The sequence below is a fragment of the Loa loa genome (assembly GCF_000183805.2).
Source record: "Loa loa unplaced genomic scaffold supercont3.193, whole genome shotgun sequence".
Classification (NCBI taxonomy): domain Eukaryota; kingdom Metazoa; phylum Nematoda; class Chromadorea; order Rhabditida; family Onchocercidae; genus Loa; species Loa loa.
The window spans coordinates 90617-107022 of record NW_018108373.1 but is presented as its reverse complement, the minus strand read 5'-3'; the positions used below and the strand labels follow the sequence as shown (position 1 = coordinate 107022).

At 30.2% G+C, this 16406-nt stretch overlaps 3 protein-coding genes across 3 annotated transcripts; 1 reads left to right on the top strand and 2 right to left on the bottom strand.

Annotated features, from left to right (window-relative positions):
• Positions 1-1849: 1849 nt before the first annotated feature.
• Positions 1850-6292, top strand: LOAG_06847 (hypothetical protein). Its single transcript, XM_003142383.2, has 8 exons — positions 1850-2069; positions 2394-2585; positions 2803-3021; positions 4267-4365; positions 4706-4879; positions 5042-5185; positions 5557-5712; positions 6129-6292. Exons 1-8 carry the CDS (start codon positions 1866-1868, stop codon positions 6237-6239), a joined length of 1299 nt encoding a protein of 432 aa, XP_003142431.1. The 5' UTR covers positions 1850-1865; the 3' UTR covers positions 6240-6292.
• A 991-nt stretch (positions 6293-7283) lies between these two features.
• LOAG_06846 (hypothetical protein) lies at positions 7284-11376 on the bottom strand. The gene is made up of 7 exons (XM_003142382.2): positions 11119-11376; positions 10770-10936; positions 9651-9840; positions 8935-9188; positions 8401-8530; positions 7711-7994; positions 7284-7519 (listed from the first exon to the last, which is right to left on the bottom strand). The coding sequence occupies exons 1-7, from the start codon at positions 11314-11316 to the stop codon at positions 7303-7305; spliced, it is 1440 nt and encodes a 479-aa protein (XP_003142430.1). The 5' UTR covers positions 11317-11376; the 3' UTR covers positions 7284-7302.
• Positions 11377-14193: 2817 nt separating this feature from the next.
• LOAG_06845 (hypothetical protein) lies at positions 14194-15880 on the bottom strand (the record flags this gene model as incomplete). The annotated part of the gene is made up of 3 exons (XM_003142381.1): positions 14194-14520; positions 14968-15135; positions 15770-15880. The coding sequence occupies 3 exons, from the start codon at positions 15878-15880 to the stop codon at positions 14194-14196; spliced, it is 606 nt and encodes a 201-aa protein (XP_003142429.1).
• Between the last annotated feature and the right edge of the window lie 526 nt (positions 15881-16406).

Here is a 16406-nt window from a genome sequence, read left to right as displayed (position 1 = left end):
CTCTCTCTCTCTCTCTCTCTCTCTCTCTCTCTCTCTCTCTCTCTCTCTCTGTCTCTCTGCGAAGGCATTTATACGAGCAATGAGAAATTGCGGGCACTCTACACTTCTAATATTGAAAATTGATGTGGAAATCCACATTCGACTGATTGGTTTTCGGTTTTTTAAAAAAAAGAGGGGAAAATGCTATTCCAGGTCAAATTTTACAATTTATCGATATTAAAATTAAAAGGAAAGAGTGCAGATTTCTGCAGTTCTATTCTCGAAAATGGACGGATCAACTGTTAGTTTGGGTGGCAATAGGCGATTGTCATCTGGAGAAGAACGAGTTTCTATCGATGTTTAAACGATGTCAGGTCGTTTGACCATCATCCTTCCTATACAATCAATTCTTCCCACCTTTTATATTATTGCTCTGAACTGAACAAACATTTGTTTCCAATTTGTACCTGTAATTATGTTTTTTTCTCTTTATTGCATCTACATGCTTCATTAATTTTGTTTTGTCGAATCCATTCAGGCATTTATTCTTATCATACAAATACATTCTGAGTAAACTTGAAAGAAGGAATAATCCACTAAAATCTGAATTTACTAATATTTGATTCGGACTTGAAATAAAATTTGGTTCCAGAATCAAATCAAAATTTGATAAAAACTTAGTTAGTAAATTGCATTTCCAAATTTAATATTCCTATCTTTTTCTTTATCAAATTTGGTTATCAAAAAGTTGAAGTATGGGAAAGTTAATGTAAAAAAAAAAAGAAAAAAATTTAACCAGCCAGCTTTACAGTACTTGCGAAACATTATAGTTTCTCATCGATTAAATGAACATGAAACATGCATGTTCATCACATGTTCATCATTAACTCAACGCTTTTGAGCGCTTTTGAGCTTGAATTAGAATTTAGTTTTAAAAACGATACAAATAGGATGAAAACTATTTAAAATTTTGAATTAGTATAAAAACTGATTTTTTGGAGTTACGACTCTTTTTCTAATTTTCATAACATCTAAATCATCAAATTATTATTGCTGAACCTGTTTTAGACAAGTTGTCATAAAAAAAAAAAATGGTTGTTACGAGTTAACATATTGCCAATACTCTAAAAATATGTATTAGTTAAGAGAAAAGTAGTTGGTAAAAAGAAGGAAAAAAAACAGTCGATTTTTTTGCCATCAAAATGGTAAAAATCTGGATGTAATAAGATTATTGATATGTTAAGCTTATCAGGGATAAAATTATGATATATTAAATATAAATGGATGAATAAGATTGATATGCTAGACAAATTGTTTGTGTAACAAAGCATTATCGTGCAAATAATAGTTTTAAGAAAACTCCAGAAATTCCTTCTATTGATCTATAATCATATCACTTATTATCATGATAACAGCAGCAATTAGAGCTAAAGAAATGCTTTGTTTTATTGTTTTGAGCTCAAATATTTCATTCGTTTATTACCCTCTTTGTTTATTTACTGATATATTAATCATCAAACATGAAATTTACCAAACATTTCCTTAGTACTGTATCAATTATTATTCAATTTATGGTTTTTTAAGCTTTATGAGATTTCATAAAAAGCAATTAATATGTTTCATATGTTTAAATTTGATTTAGCTCATATTAACTCTAACTTTAATCTCTTTCTTCATTTACTCTTTACCTGTCTTAATCAATACTACGTATTTTAACAATAACCATTCTATCTGAGTCAATGGACAAATGTTTAATCACGAAAAAGTTAGCATAAAAGTTAACATCAGGATGTATTCAAATGTAAAATATGTCAGATTACCTCAAACTTATATGGCTCATTATTAAAGGTGACATTTTCTATTCTTGTCAATGTTTAAGGTCAGTTATGGCAGGTGCAGTACGTTCGGTGCGTTTTAGTGATGATTTGCCTAGAATATCACATAAAAATACAGTGACGAAAAATGTGATCCAATCTTATGAGCAGACTTCTCAAACACCGGTACAACTTCCTCGGGTATACGATGATGCTCTTTATAGTCCGTACGATGTATATACTGCTGCTAGTATGGGAGATACTCCAGTAATTGAGGTAAGCATTTTATTTCTCCTGAAACTCAGTCACTGATATACTAATCCAAAAGGGTAAAGATCAAATGATAACGTGTGGATAAATTACTAAACTGGATATGATATTATGTAAACATGTGACCATGTTTACATAATGCTATTAAAGTATTTTAATTTTAATTACGTTGAATTAAGTGACAAGTACAATATGTTTATTAGAGTGAAAATTAAAACATAAACTGTGACTTATTTCCTTTAAGAAGTTACTAACATTTCTATGAGCTTATTCAAACTATTATCATATCTTTTCCTTCTAGAACTTTCCAATCCGATTTGTCACTTTTAGGCACAGTTGGAAAAGGGATTTGATGCAAATCGTTTAAATGGAAGCGGTTGGAGTTCGTTAATGTATGCGGCTTATCTTGGACATGAAACGGTTTGTGCGCTATTGCTTAAATCAGGAGCTTTGGTGGATTTATGCAATGCAAGTGGACAAACAGCATTAATGCTTGCTGCTACATGTGGAAACTTAGCTGTTGTGAGTGTGTATTAAACTTCCAAACTTTTATCTGAAAAAAAGTAATTTCAGAGTTGTGAAAATTTTAAGAATCCTGGTTCCATCCATAAAAGGTTTCCAATCATTGTAGAATTTGAAGTACAGTGATTTAAATTTTGGTTTTCCAAAAGTTAATCTTTCCTATTTAATTAAAGTTCCATGTTTGCAGCTAGGTTTAATAAAAGAATTTTCTTTTCAGGTACGATTATTAATGCGCAAGAATGCTGTTATTGATAAGCAGGATAATATGGGCGATACAGCGCTAGCTTATGCAACTGCTTGCTCACAAGCTAGTATTGCAGAAGCTTTGCTTGATAATGGCGCTAATCCCAACATTCCCAATTTGCATGGTATGACACCGACCTTAACTGCATGCTGCATTGGACACGAGCTTACACTACTTGCATTACTGCAGAATGTACGTTTGTCGTGTTTTTAATATTGATTTTTGTGAAGAATAGTGTAGAAAATGAACATTAAGTGCAGCAAAATTTATCAAAATTAGACTGAAAAATGATAAGTGAAGCAATTTTTTCCCATCCATAAGTTTTATTTACTTATTTACCGCATTTTATAGCATTCATTACAATATTTCTTTCTTTTTTTTAAATAGAATAGAATAATAATAGCTGCTCTTCTTCATCCTTTATCCGCATTATATTTATTCATTGTTTAATGTTACTTTCACCTTTTGTCAGAATGAAATCTATCTGAAGAAGCGTTGAGAGTACTATATTATCCAAGTACTTCTTTTCAGTTATGTGGGAAAATTTAGAAAGGAATTTTAAGATTTCGTACAATATTTCAAATTTAGTACCTTCCCATACATTTCTCAAAGTTGCCTTTTGCTCATTACTGATCATATTTTTGAAACTTTTTTTTTATTTTTCCTCGCTGTTGTTATCGATGTTCCGTGAAAAATCAAAAACTAAATTTTTTCGTACTGGATAGATTCAAATCAAAAAAAAAAATATGTTTTGCTCCTCATTAATTAAAATTTTCATTTCAATATGTTTCACTGGGAGAAAGACAGAAAAGAAAAACAAAACACCACAATACTTCTTATTTCCTTTTACTTTCTCTTAAATGTCTGAAAACTTCCTAATACTGTTTCATCCAGCATCTTTTCTTTTATCACTTTGACAACAGCTATATAATGAAACAAAACATCATCTAACAATCTCCAGGTGACTGAGAAGAAATACAATGCATCACCATATGTCTGATTCTCTAGAATTAATTTGCGTTTGCCATTTTTATGTTTCTTGGCTTGTATGTGCATTTCATTCTAATTGATATGGTTGAAAAGGGTCAAAACATCGCAAGACATATTCTGACAGTTTCAAAAAAGTCAAGAAAATACACTAATATTCGGTCGTCAATTACCGACAGTCTAGCAATGGATTGTAGGTTTAAAAGTTGACACCACCAATTCTTTGAGGATTTTGATTCCTTCAATCATTGTGATTTAACTAACCTATGCTACGCATCCTCACTCTACATCGAATCAAATCATGAAAAACGAATCATCCACTGATGTTAGGTTTAAGCATGACCTCAACAACATTTTAGGACTAGTCCTTATCTTTTAAGAGATCAGTTTATCATTCACGATTTCTTGGAAATCCATATAGCATAGCTGACTTCAAATTTAATATTTTAGGATGGTGATCCGAAATTAAAGAACTCAAAAGGTGAAGATGGTGAAGCCTTAGCTTTTGACAATCCAAAAACCATCGCCATTTTAAAGGATCCTCCGCGGGTAACTTATTTAGTTGTTAATAATTCTATCATTTTAATTCTTTGCACTTGTAAACTTTCTCGTGAATTTATTGTTGCTGTAACCATTCAAGAATTAATTTTGCAATTTTAAATTTTACTCTAGCCCGTAACTGCTTTATTTGTTACAATGACTGTGTGTATATTTGAAATTTTCTGAGTTTAATTTGATCTTTCATTCGTACCGGAACTCTAATGTAATTGGCGGACATAAGGACGACTGGATGTCCAGGACCGTTGAATTTTTGGGCTTTCAGTGCTAGAAAAACCGTCTTTCAGAAATACATATATGTATATTTTGCCATAGATACGGATCTTTTTAGAGTAAAAGGAAGAAAAACAATACAGAAAAGAAAGCAATGGAAGTAAATTCATTAACGGAATTGCTAACACGACTCAAGTTAGAAAAATACATCGAAATATTTGAAACCGAAAATATCGATTTAAATTTATTCTTGGAGCTTAACGATACTGATCTTATGGAGATCGGCATCAAAGTATGTTTGTATTCTTATTTTATAATTGTAAATGGAACTGCGAACCGGATTCAAATATTACAAGTCTTTTCCCTTCATTGTTTTTCTCCAAAATTTCTATTTTATGCTTATTTTGCACTCATTCTTCCTTGATTGTTAGTGAAATGAGCAATAAAACTTTAGGCATTCGGTCCACGCAAGAAAATGCTGAATGTTATACAGCAGTATCGGACTAATGGAACGCTTATTCTTTGCACAAATGATGCGAAACCAGTCCCATGTCCTTATACCAAGGAAAGAGGACAACCGGAACCGCATTCTCAACAGGTTATTACAAGATGATAAATCATAAATTAATATATTGCATGATGATTATGCCACATGATGATTAATATGCTACATGATAATTTTATCTTGTTTAATTTAAAAATGCAAGTGCTATAGCAATGATCGTTTTAGTGATTTTTGTTTAAATTTAAAATATATATTAAAATTCAGTTTCAAATCTCGAAGATTTTTCATCCGCTTTTGAAAAAAACGTTTTATTTTATTTGGCATTGTTATTGTGAATATTTTTAAAAAAATGAGGACAAAAGAATGAAATAGCATGGAAAGGAAACATGTGAAAAATCCTTTTCTAGTTTTTTTTTTCTTTTTCTTTTGCATAAACTATGGAAGAAAAGAAACATTGTTGACAGGTAACGAATGAACTAATGGAATGCCAACAGCGTTTAGCAGAATGTCAGCAGGAATTAAAACAAGCCCGAAGTTTGTTGAGCGAACATCGCTCAACGTTAAATTCTATTTCGGAAGCTTGTCGACATTCGCGGAAAATAGCCTATACCATGCTTCAAGTTAGTGCACCAAATCCATTTAATAAATTGATTAAAAAATTTAAATGATGAAATTCTTTTGACAAAAAATTTCTAGTCTTTCGTTCGTCCCCTAACATTACGCACACTATTTTTCTTGTTGTACACCTTTGCCAATTTGTTCTACCTATTGTTACCCTGTCACATAAAATAACTAATTATGTACTGTCCGCTAATTACAGTTGTTTAATCACCAACTGCAATGGTTGGCATCAAAATTTCCATTATAAGTTATTGAATGTGATGTGCCACTTTGGAAGCAACATACGCATTGATTAAATAGACCAGGAATGACAGCTTTTTTTGTACTTAACTTTCCGATTTTTAATTGTACATTTTTAATCATTCACGTTTAAATTTTCACGCACTTACGATTTTTCTCAAAAACTTTTTGTTAGGAAGTTCGACAAACAAATGGTGCAGGTGATACTTTGGAAAACGACGTACTTGCGGTAATCAAAAATATCGACAATATTTTGATGAAAATGCTGGAACTCCCACAGCAGTGATAATACTTGCTCAACATGTTTTCTATTGTTGTTCTTTTCAGTGCAGATTATTTAGGACTTTTGAAACTTTTCTAATCATTTTCTTTAAATTGAAATTAACATACCCGGCGTTTAAAAAAAAGACGGGGAAACTCTATGGAGACGACCAGTGAAAGTACTAATTCTTTTCGAAGTTAGTTTTCTTTTATATTTCTTTGTAGTCTAACTTTGGCAGGACTTTTTTGTATTCTAACTTCACAAGACTATTTGTTATCTTTGGAAATGACATCAATCTAAAAATATTTGATTTGCAAACCTTTATCAAATTCCTAATAGCTCTTCTAACATTTCTGGGTAAGTTCTGCTACTTCCGAGAAACCGTTTTTTGTTCCATCTCTTTCCTGACAGTATGTTCATTCGTAAGCTTCTCAATGGGAACATTTTATTTATTCTGAATGAACTGAATTTCGCTGTGTTTATCTTTTATAATTTTGTTTGAATAAATACGAAGATAAATTTATCCTTTTGTCTATCCACAGCAAAAATCAATCCATCTTGCTTTCGAAGCCTGCTCAATATTTCTATTGACTCTGTTCTACAGTTGTCCACAGACGAAGTAATGACGGTATTTCTCAGAGTTGAGGTAACCATTAGAAGTATTACAAGCAATAAATATATCCGTTAAGTTTTGAACTGGACATAAGTGTACCTTTATACTTCGAAATACTGACATATCAATGCGTATTTAGAGGTGCTACTCAGTATCTGTCTTTCCAATTCCAATTGCATCCTCCATCGAATTGCTCGGCTAATTTCGTCTTCGTTCTATATGAGAAAAACAGCTGGACTGATAACGGTACTGTTGAGCAGTCCTTAAATATTAATATTCGGGAAATGTTCCCTGTAGCTATGAAAACAATGTACTTCTGTACTTCCAGATGCACACAGTAAAACGAGAAACGCAGCATGCAAATGATAACATGTTAAATTTTTATATTTTGAGTGGAATAATAACAATAAAATAGTGGAAAATTGCCATATAAACAAACAATGTATGAAACAGTTGCTAGAGTTTGTGTTATTACTAAAACAAAAACACAGTATCGAAGTTAATTTTGATAATATCATTCACATATTGCTGCACTTCAGCCAGTGTAGTAAGTGTAGCACTTCGTATTATGAGCAATAAAAATCGTTTATTTACTTTCTTGATAATAAGCCACCAATCAGTATCTAACTTAGCTGATGCTTCGCCAAAATCATTGCTTTCTAGGAATTCATCAAATATGTCACAGACGGATCTAAAAATAAAATAAAATAAATTACCAAAATACATCAAAAGATTTCAAAAACTTGAAAATATTGAAGAATTTAAAATTTAAAGGAGAAAAATGATCAGGAATACAAACATTTTTTCTTTTGGAAGTAAGATATCATTTTATTCTTTTTGTCTGTAGTTTTGTTTCACTTTTACAAAGACCGCTAAACTTACTTGTATACTGAAGATGGTACAGAGGGTAGATTTGAGCTACGGCTAGAGTCAATATTTTCCATAAGACTCGTCTTAAGGCTCATACTTTCCGGATTGAAATACACGAAATGAAACTCGTTTTCTTTTCTTGATATATCATTCAAAGTACCATACGATTCAGCAATTAGAGATGCCAGTGCAGTTAATTCCGGTCCAAGATAGTCATCTAACTGTTGCAGAAATTGGGCATCAATACTTTTCTGGATGAACATGCAAACTGTAGCGTTCAAAGCACGATAAACGATCTAAATTACAAAAAAAGAAACCTGATTTTACTGAGAGTTTAAAATTGAAAATTTTGGGCTAAAACGAAAGATGAACGTACAGGGAAGTAGCAAACATAAGATTCCCTTCCCTTAGTATAACATTAATTAACAAAGTAAATATACTAAAATATAATGATGAAATATAGTAAACGCGTAGAACAAAACAGAGGAGTATCCTGAGAATAAAACTGGACAAAATAATCAGTTGCGATGGGACAGGAAAATTTATTGACTGATGATTATATGCTTCTTCTTCCTTAATGGTGATGGAACATTGATCGAACAAAAGACCTCGAAAAGAAAAATAGGAGAAAAATAGAAGAGAAAAAAGAGTCAAAATGTTGGCTAAAAACATATCATTCTTTTATAACCATTGAGAAATTACCATTTCATAAGGTATAAACCTTCGTTCGTTATTATCATCACATAAATAAACAACTGATAACTTAGTATCACTTTCATCGCTTGAAGGACTTTTGGCCATCAAAAATTTTCCCCGATGGACTGAGTCTCTCCTGAAATTATGAGTTGTATATTACTTTGAGAATCGTTTCTGATAGGCCCTGGCTTCATTGTCTGCAAGTCCTGGATGATGGTTATGATAATTATACTGTCACAATGAGTTTCCTTCGCAAATCTCACCAATAAGCAAAAGTGAATCATACGCCTATCGATTTCAAGGTAACCCTATAATTTCAGTGTTTCTTGATTTCCAAAAAATTTCTATTTAAAAGGATGGGAAGATTGGATTAACTGGGACATTCTAAATTATCTTTGTCAGTGGTGTGGTAAGAAAAGTAAATGCGCAGTCCATGTTTTCACCGAAAGTCTAATATTTAAAATTAACTGTCCCTTCTTGTATGGTCAGAGAAAAATGATGCTTCAAGTGAAAGAGAAGTGATAAAAAGTAAGAGCAAACCTGCTACATTTTTCAGGTTGCAATTCTTCTTTCAATGATCTACTAAGGAGGTGTTGAGTGAGGTAACGACAAAGTATAGGCAAATCGGTTTTGGAAACACTATGGGTTATCAGGCGTTCCTGATAAAAGAATATAGTTTTTGAAATTTGAGGAAAAGTTTCCATTAAGTCATCCAAGAGATTCGCAATTCGTAAGTAACTTATGCTGTCTAACGAGAGATAATCAATACCACAAAACACATCCAGTAAAGGCATCTGCAAAATTATACACATTAAGGTGTTGAAAGATACAGACGTATTATTCCAATGGATTCAATATTATTAAATGACATGTGTGTTTTGAGCGCTGTAAAAAGAAAAATTATCCCGAAAAAATCCCGAAAGAAAAAATTCCAAAAGAAAGGAATTATCCCGGAAGAAAAAATTTCCTTTTGAATATGACCAGTAATTTTTTCCTTTTGTCATTTTATACTACTAAATGATCTTAAAATACCCAGCACGAATATAACAGTTCAGAAACATAAGTACGTATAGCATATATGAAAAAGAAAAGTTACGCAAGTTGGTTCTATCTCCCTTTATTATCTCTTAAAATTAGTATGCAAGAAATGAAATTACTACAATCCGTTTTGATATCTTCAAAAAAAAATCCGCCATTGATTAGTTAAATACGATAATAATCGTCTCAACAGCGCTTTGGTTTAGAATGTAACTCACACGATGGAGACGAAGTTGTGGGAGGTAACGTGAGAAGAAATACTCCAAGCGATCCTTCAAATGTACAGAATTATCTCCCACAAGTCGAGAAAATGGACCAAAAAATAGACGAAACATTTTGTAAGCCGTTATTAGCACCGCCTTGATAGCTGATCCCCGTAGAATGTAATCCTCATTAATACTAAGTTCTCTAAAAATAACGTTTCGAATATGCCTATGACAATTTAAATTCAACTCTTCTTTAATTAAGATACTTTTGAAGCATTCTTCCTTATAGTGATTACAAGTATGTTATATATGAACGCTGTTTTCTTCAATATATCATTTAGCTTTTGATATACTACTTTTTTTATCTTTTATTTGTTGGGTAGAGCATAACGAAATAACACATTTCTAGCAAGTTTATAATCTTTACAACCTTATAACAATTCCAACTATTTCTATGCTAAATGAAATGCGATGCTTGAAAGTTTTTCCCTGTGCAATACAGATGAACAAAAATGATTTCAAAGTGGTTTCAGTGAGAAAACAAAAACATCATTAGATGAATTTTGGAAGATGCATTCCAGATTATGTTTTCGTTTTTTGTTCTTCAAACCTAATACTGTTCATGTCAAAGGATCACATAGCCTTTGATTTGAAATGCGAAATCTTTTTTTTTTTTTTGAGAATCTTCAATGAAAAGTCTATTCTAACAAGATAATAATTCAACAACTTAATCAAATTATTCGTACAAGCAAATAATCAAATCACTTTTGAGAAAGATCAAATCACTACTGAAATAAGCTTAAATGTCAAAAAATCCATTCAAACTAGATTGTACTTCTAGCATAATCAAAGATTATCGTTAAGTGAATAAATAATACGAGAAAATAAGAAATATTCTATTCGAAAGCTGAGAATCACCATACCCTTACATTTAAAGGCAATTAGATAAAATCATATCCCGACATTTAAATGAAAGAAGATGGAAATAAAAACTTGAAACTTTCACATTAAATTTATCATTTCAATTATTCCAATACTTACTTCCTTTACTCTAAGAGATCATTGTTTTTGTTAAATATTGGAAGTCTTGAATTCTTATGATTCCACCTTACAGAAAACAAAAGCACTCACTTGTTTATACCGGCTCCCATAATAAATTTTTCAGATTCCACCTGAATATACACATGCAATTGTTTGGAAGTGTTCACATAACGATACTGAAATTCTGACTCTTCCTTTTTTTCCGTGAAATTTTCAGTAAAATTAACAACTGCTTCCGCGAAACCTGTTATCTGCGTCTAAAAATCATGGGTATATTACTGTTGTTACATCCTTTGAACTAACTTGAAAATATGGATACTTACTTTTAAGCGAAAAATTTCCATGTAACATCAGTAATAGCTAAATAAAATAAAACTTCCGAAAGTTTTTCGAAATTTTTTTTAAACAGCAATAATTACCATAACATTAAACAGTGCACCTGCTTCTCCACTGACTCATTTTGAGGACTGTTGAAATAAAAAACTCTTTCATTTTCTTTGCCTTCGATACGTCCAGAATCAGGATGTGCAACAAAGATAAAATCAAATATATCGATGAAATGACAGGCGTTGCTTTTACTTCTGGTACTTGTCGGACTGCTGAGCAGAAAATTTCCGGAAAATGTTGATGGATTCATCCACAGTATCACTTAGTTAACCATTTCATCAATATAAAACTCATGCAGGACTGGCTGAAATATAGATTCAAATGTAGAAACTTATGATAAAACCAAGAGCACAGTTTAAAATATGCCAAATTAAAATTAGAATGAAACTTAAATAAGACAATGAAATCAAAAACGTTAAATCGTCGTGCACGATGATATCAATAACTTCAGCCTTACTTCCGTATCTCTCCTCATCCCAATAGTTCATCACGGTAAGGAGTTCCGCGTCTTATCGGTTCGATGTCACGTTGCGACTTGTGAAGTGATGGTGAAGAGGTATTGCCGTGTGGTTAGCTATGGTGACATACTTTCTTTTTGTTGGCGTTCCAGAAGCTGAAAAAAAGCAACCAGAAAGCTAGAAGTATTTCTAATCAAAAGAGCTAATCAGATGAAATCATTAGCGGAATGTTATTAGCCATTCCTTACATAAAACAAGTTCAAAATAGGACCAAACAAAGTTATACAGGATTAGATCTTTAAAAGTAATACTGGTTTAGCTTAGGTTATGTCACATCATGCCATGTCACAATATTAACTTTCTCCATCTATTCATTGAACTATGTGAATTCGTAAAATTACTTGACAGATAAATCCATTTGCATATCATTTACCTATTGCTATTTCTTATCTATGCTTAAAAATAATGCTAAAATAATGTTCAGATGGGAGTCGTAGATGTGATAAATGCTATGGCTAATAAAGAATGATAAGATGATAAGGATAAAAACTGGATAAGCCTAAGGTTTTACTTGGATTTCGAATGCACAATTGATACTTTTCTTGTTCATTATGATAATACGGGAAAAGTTCTTAACACTCAAAAAATCTTTATCAATATATATATATATATATCCTGAGAGGGTTATTTTGATAATTTATTTTGGACAATTTAAATGAAAATTTAAGCCATACGAAATTATGACACGATAATGTCTTCTAGTCCGGAAGGCATGTTTTCGTGAAACATCGGCGGTATTGTTATTCTGAGTGGGAAATGAAGAGCTGTGAAAACTTAGCTAACTAGCTCAAAGGCTTCATCATCCGGATGGCAGGAAGATATTGCTGATGTCCATTTTTTGATCATTAGTCAAAGACTTCGTGATAATATCACTTGCTCTTTCACTTATTTTAGATTAAGGAAGGGCAAGGAGCAAGTTCAAATACCTCTCTTTTTTTTTTTTCTTTACTTTAATTCAGAATAGGTTATCGATGCAGCGGCAAAGGCCAGCAATGTATTTGGATGAATTGTGGGTATTGGCTGTTGGTGAAGCCAAGAAAAAATGTTATGAGTTGTTTTAATTAGAATTCAGAATATTTCTCAGGTAAATGATTCGTTTACATAAAATTAATAAAAAAAAATTTCGATAGCTAAAGCGATGAATCATTTATCCAAATTTAACTCTTTCATTTTTTTTAACAAATTTTAATTACAATGCTTAAATGTTGCAAACAAACTCCTTTGTTCTAAATTTTTTTCCAATCTATTAATCAAGCTTATATGCAAATATCAAAATTCAGTAAAGAACCTCTCTAGTGTAACAGTTCAACCAATCTTTATCTATCTGGAATGTTAAACTATTCCCACTATAAAAGAGCTAGGATCAATCATCCGAATGAACAGTCACAAAATTCAAAAAAAGATCGAACAGTCATTCAATCCTACAGCTTCCCACATTTACTCAATCTGACAAATCCCGCAGTTTCGCAATTTGATAGTTCGTTGATCGGACAATCAGACAGCTCGTGTAAGCACTCAAGGAGACAACAAAGTTAGGAATTCAACCAGGACAACGATTTAACGACAGAGAAATGGCAATACGACAATTTAGCAGCACAAGCTACAAGATTATTTGGTATCTTTTAAAACTTATCCTGTATTGTTCATTTCATTCCTATTATTAGATCAGTGTGATATTGTACCGTATCGTATAAGACCAATAAAGATTACTATCAATGTTACGAAGTTAAAATAACGGAAATAAACCTATAAAATCTTTCTCGGATAATTGTAAGTTGGAATTGTTTAACTTTAGATGAAGTGATGATCCAAAAAGTTTTGTGAAGCTGAAATGAGGAATGTAGTGATCATTTTCTCTTTCCCTGTTTGAAATTGACAATAAACAATTAATATTTATGCTATGAAAATATTTATTATTCATAATGCAAGATAATTAATTAGAAAAATTTGAAAGATTTTGATCACAAAAAGCAACATTAATCCATAACTAATACTTATTGATTGAAATAATTTGAAGGAAATTGTACAATTCTTTTTTATGGGATATTAAAGTTTTTTTCTTTCATACAAGCATAGTTTTCCAATATATCTGTTCTATTGTAAGTAACAAATAAACTAACAATGCAATAAGATTGTAGATGAATGAAACAAATACAAATGCATATGAATGTAATTGATTGGGAACGAAATTTTCTCTTTACTTTTATGGAAATTAATTAATTAAATTAATAGGTCACTCATTATTAATAGATTTCAGGTTTATTATATTAAAATTTTATAGTATGAAATTTTCAACTGAAGGAGAAAAATTTTCATTCCCTAATAGCTTAATTATAGATTTCTTCAATCAATAGGAACTTTGAACTTTTTCTCCTTCCGAATGTTCCTCTCAATGATATTATATTGGTACTTTAATAAATTTACAAATAAAAACAAAGAATTACGAGAGAATTTAGAATTTGCCAAATTCTCTCAATAATTTGATACAGAAAGAATTGGCAAAAAAAAAAATAAAAATAAAATTTCATAAAAATAATTTCAAAAATTTCATAAAAATAATTTCAAAAATTTCAAAAAAAAATAATTTCAAAAATTTCATAAAAATAATTTCAAAAATATAAACAATCAATAATACGACGTCTACGTCGACGTCGTTTACTACGTGAAGCTAATGGTCGGCTTAAAAAAAATTGACAATTACGGAGAATTTGAAGTTTCCAATCAGTAGAATTTTCCAATGTATAACGTTTTGCAAATGTATCATAGAATCGAGCAAATGGAAATAATTCACGACAATTATCACGTGGTGTTTTTTCCGTGTAAAATGATGCGATTAATGATAAACGATAGATATCATTTGGTTTCAAATCCATACTTATAGCTAATTGATAATACTCATCTGATAAACTACAACCAAGTAATCCACTATATCCTGTCTATAATTCATTTATTAGCCTATTATTTGGTGAATTTTGGTTTTATTTCTGGACTGTTAAACATGATAAAATATGATATTTAATTTTAAAAATTATCATTGGTAGTTGTTAATAAATAATAACTTACAGTAGGAATTATCGGATATTCCATTGAAAATAAGTGATAAAAATGATTCCGCCAAAGTGGTTTCTTATATTTTGGACAGGAAAGACGATTAGCAGTATAACAAAATTCTATCGAACATATTAATTATTAATAGTATTTATAATATTTTAAAAATATTTAAACACATTTCAACATTTATCATTTTTTTTTCTAATCCTTTTTTGTTTAGGTGTTAAAAAAAAAACAAAAAAAAGAAAATGAAAAATGGATAGGTAAAAATTATAAAAAAAAAAAACAATCGAATAATTTAATCTATTGAAATTAATTTTATCATACAATACCCAAATGACAATACCTATGGGTAATTTCATTGATAGTAAACGATCGGTTAATATACGTTGATCAATTTGATTTTGATTTTGGCTTAATGTACTTAGAATTTCTGCATTACTTAATCGATCAGGACGGAGTAATAAAATATCATATAATTGACTTACATTTTCATTAATCTAAAATAAATCCAACATAATATTTTTATATTTTTAAATTAAAATATTAAAAATTTTCAATAAATTTATCCGATTATAATGATAGTAATTTTGAACAGGATAGAAATGGATCATATTGGTATAAAAGAATTATCAAAAATGTAATCATTCAGTTCCATTAATGCATGGAAATGCTTCTAATGTTTCCTGATAAAAAGTGCTTATAATGTTTCCTGATAAGAAATGCTTATAATGTTTCCGGATAAAAAATGCTTATAATATTTCCTGATATTTCCTGATATAATATTTTCCCTATAATGTTTCCTGATAAGATAGTGATTTTGTTTTTTTTTTTTTGTTATTATTAAAAAATTGAAAAATTTTATTTCAATAATCTTATTCATTCATTTCATAATCGTTTTATTGCTTAAAAAAAAAAAAAAAATTGCCGAATTAAAAAATAGTATCATTGATGTATTTTATTTTCAAATTTAGTTGAAAAGATTTTATCCATATTGAAAATTCTATTCAAATTCAATTTCTTTATTGAATGATATATTGTCTCCTTTAAAGCCTATAATGTTTAATATAATCGAAGAAATTTTAATTAATTTAAATTTCAATTTAAATTTAAACATTAAATGATATTAATAACCTTAGCTAGATTAAAAACTATTATTAATTGTGACTCTCGTCGAATACGATCAATCATTTCCTGTAACTCATGTATGTTAACTTCATTTTTGTCACCAAAAATCATCTCCATTCCATGTATTATGTCACTATCAGGCTTATTTTTACATCTATAAGTCCTTCCTGCAATGCAATAATAATTTCTTTATACGAAAGATTGATTGATAAAAAAGAAAAGTAGAAAAGGATGAATTTATCAATGTCTTTATACGTTGGTTCGTTTGATATAATACTTGGCCCTAGTAATCATAATCGATATAATCAGGGTAATCGATCATTTTGATATAATACTTGGCCTAGTAATTATAATCGATATAATCAGGGTAATCGATCATTTTGATATAATACTTGGCCTAGTAATTATAATCGATATAATCAGGGTAATTGATCATTTATAAAAAATTTTTTCCATATAGATTGGATAAAATTCCAGCTATTTGAGGCTTTTTAGAAGAAGCCATTGTCGAAATGATTCGTTTTGGCTCATCATCACAAATCATTTAGTCTTGAAGTATTACTATCTTCTTAACTTACTTAAAATTTCCAGAAATTTGTTGCTTTATTAATTGCATGTAAGTAATACTACAGTAGTACTATAT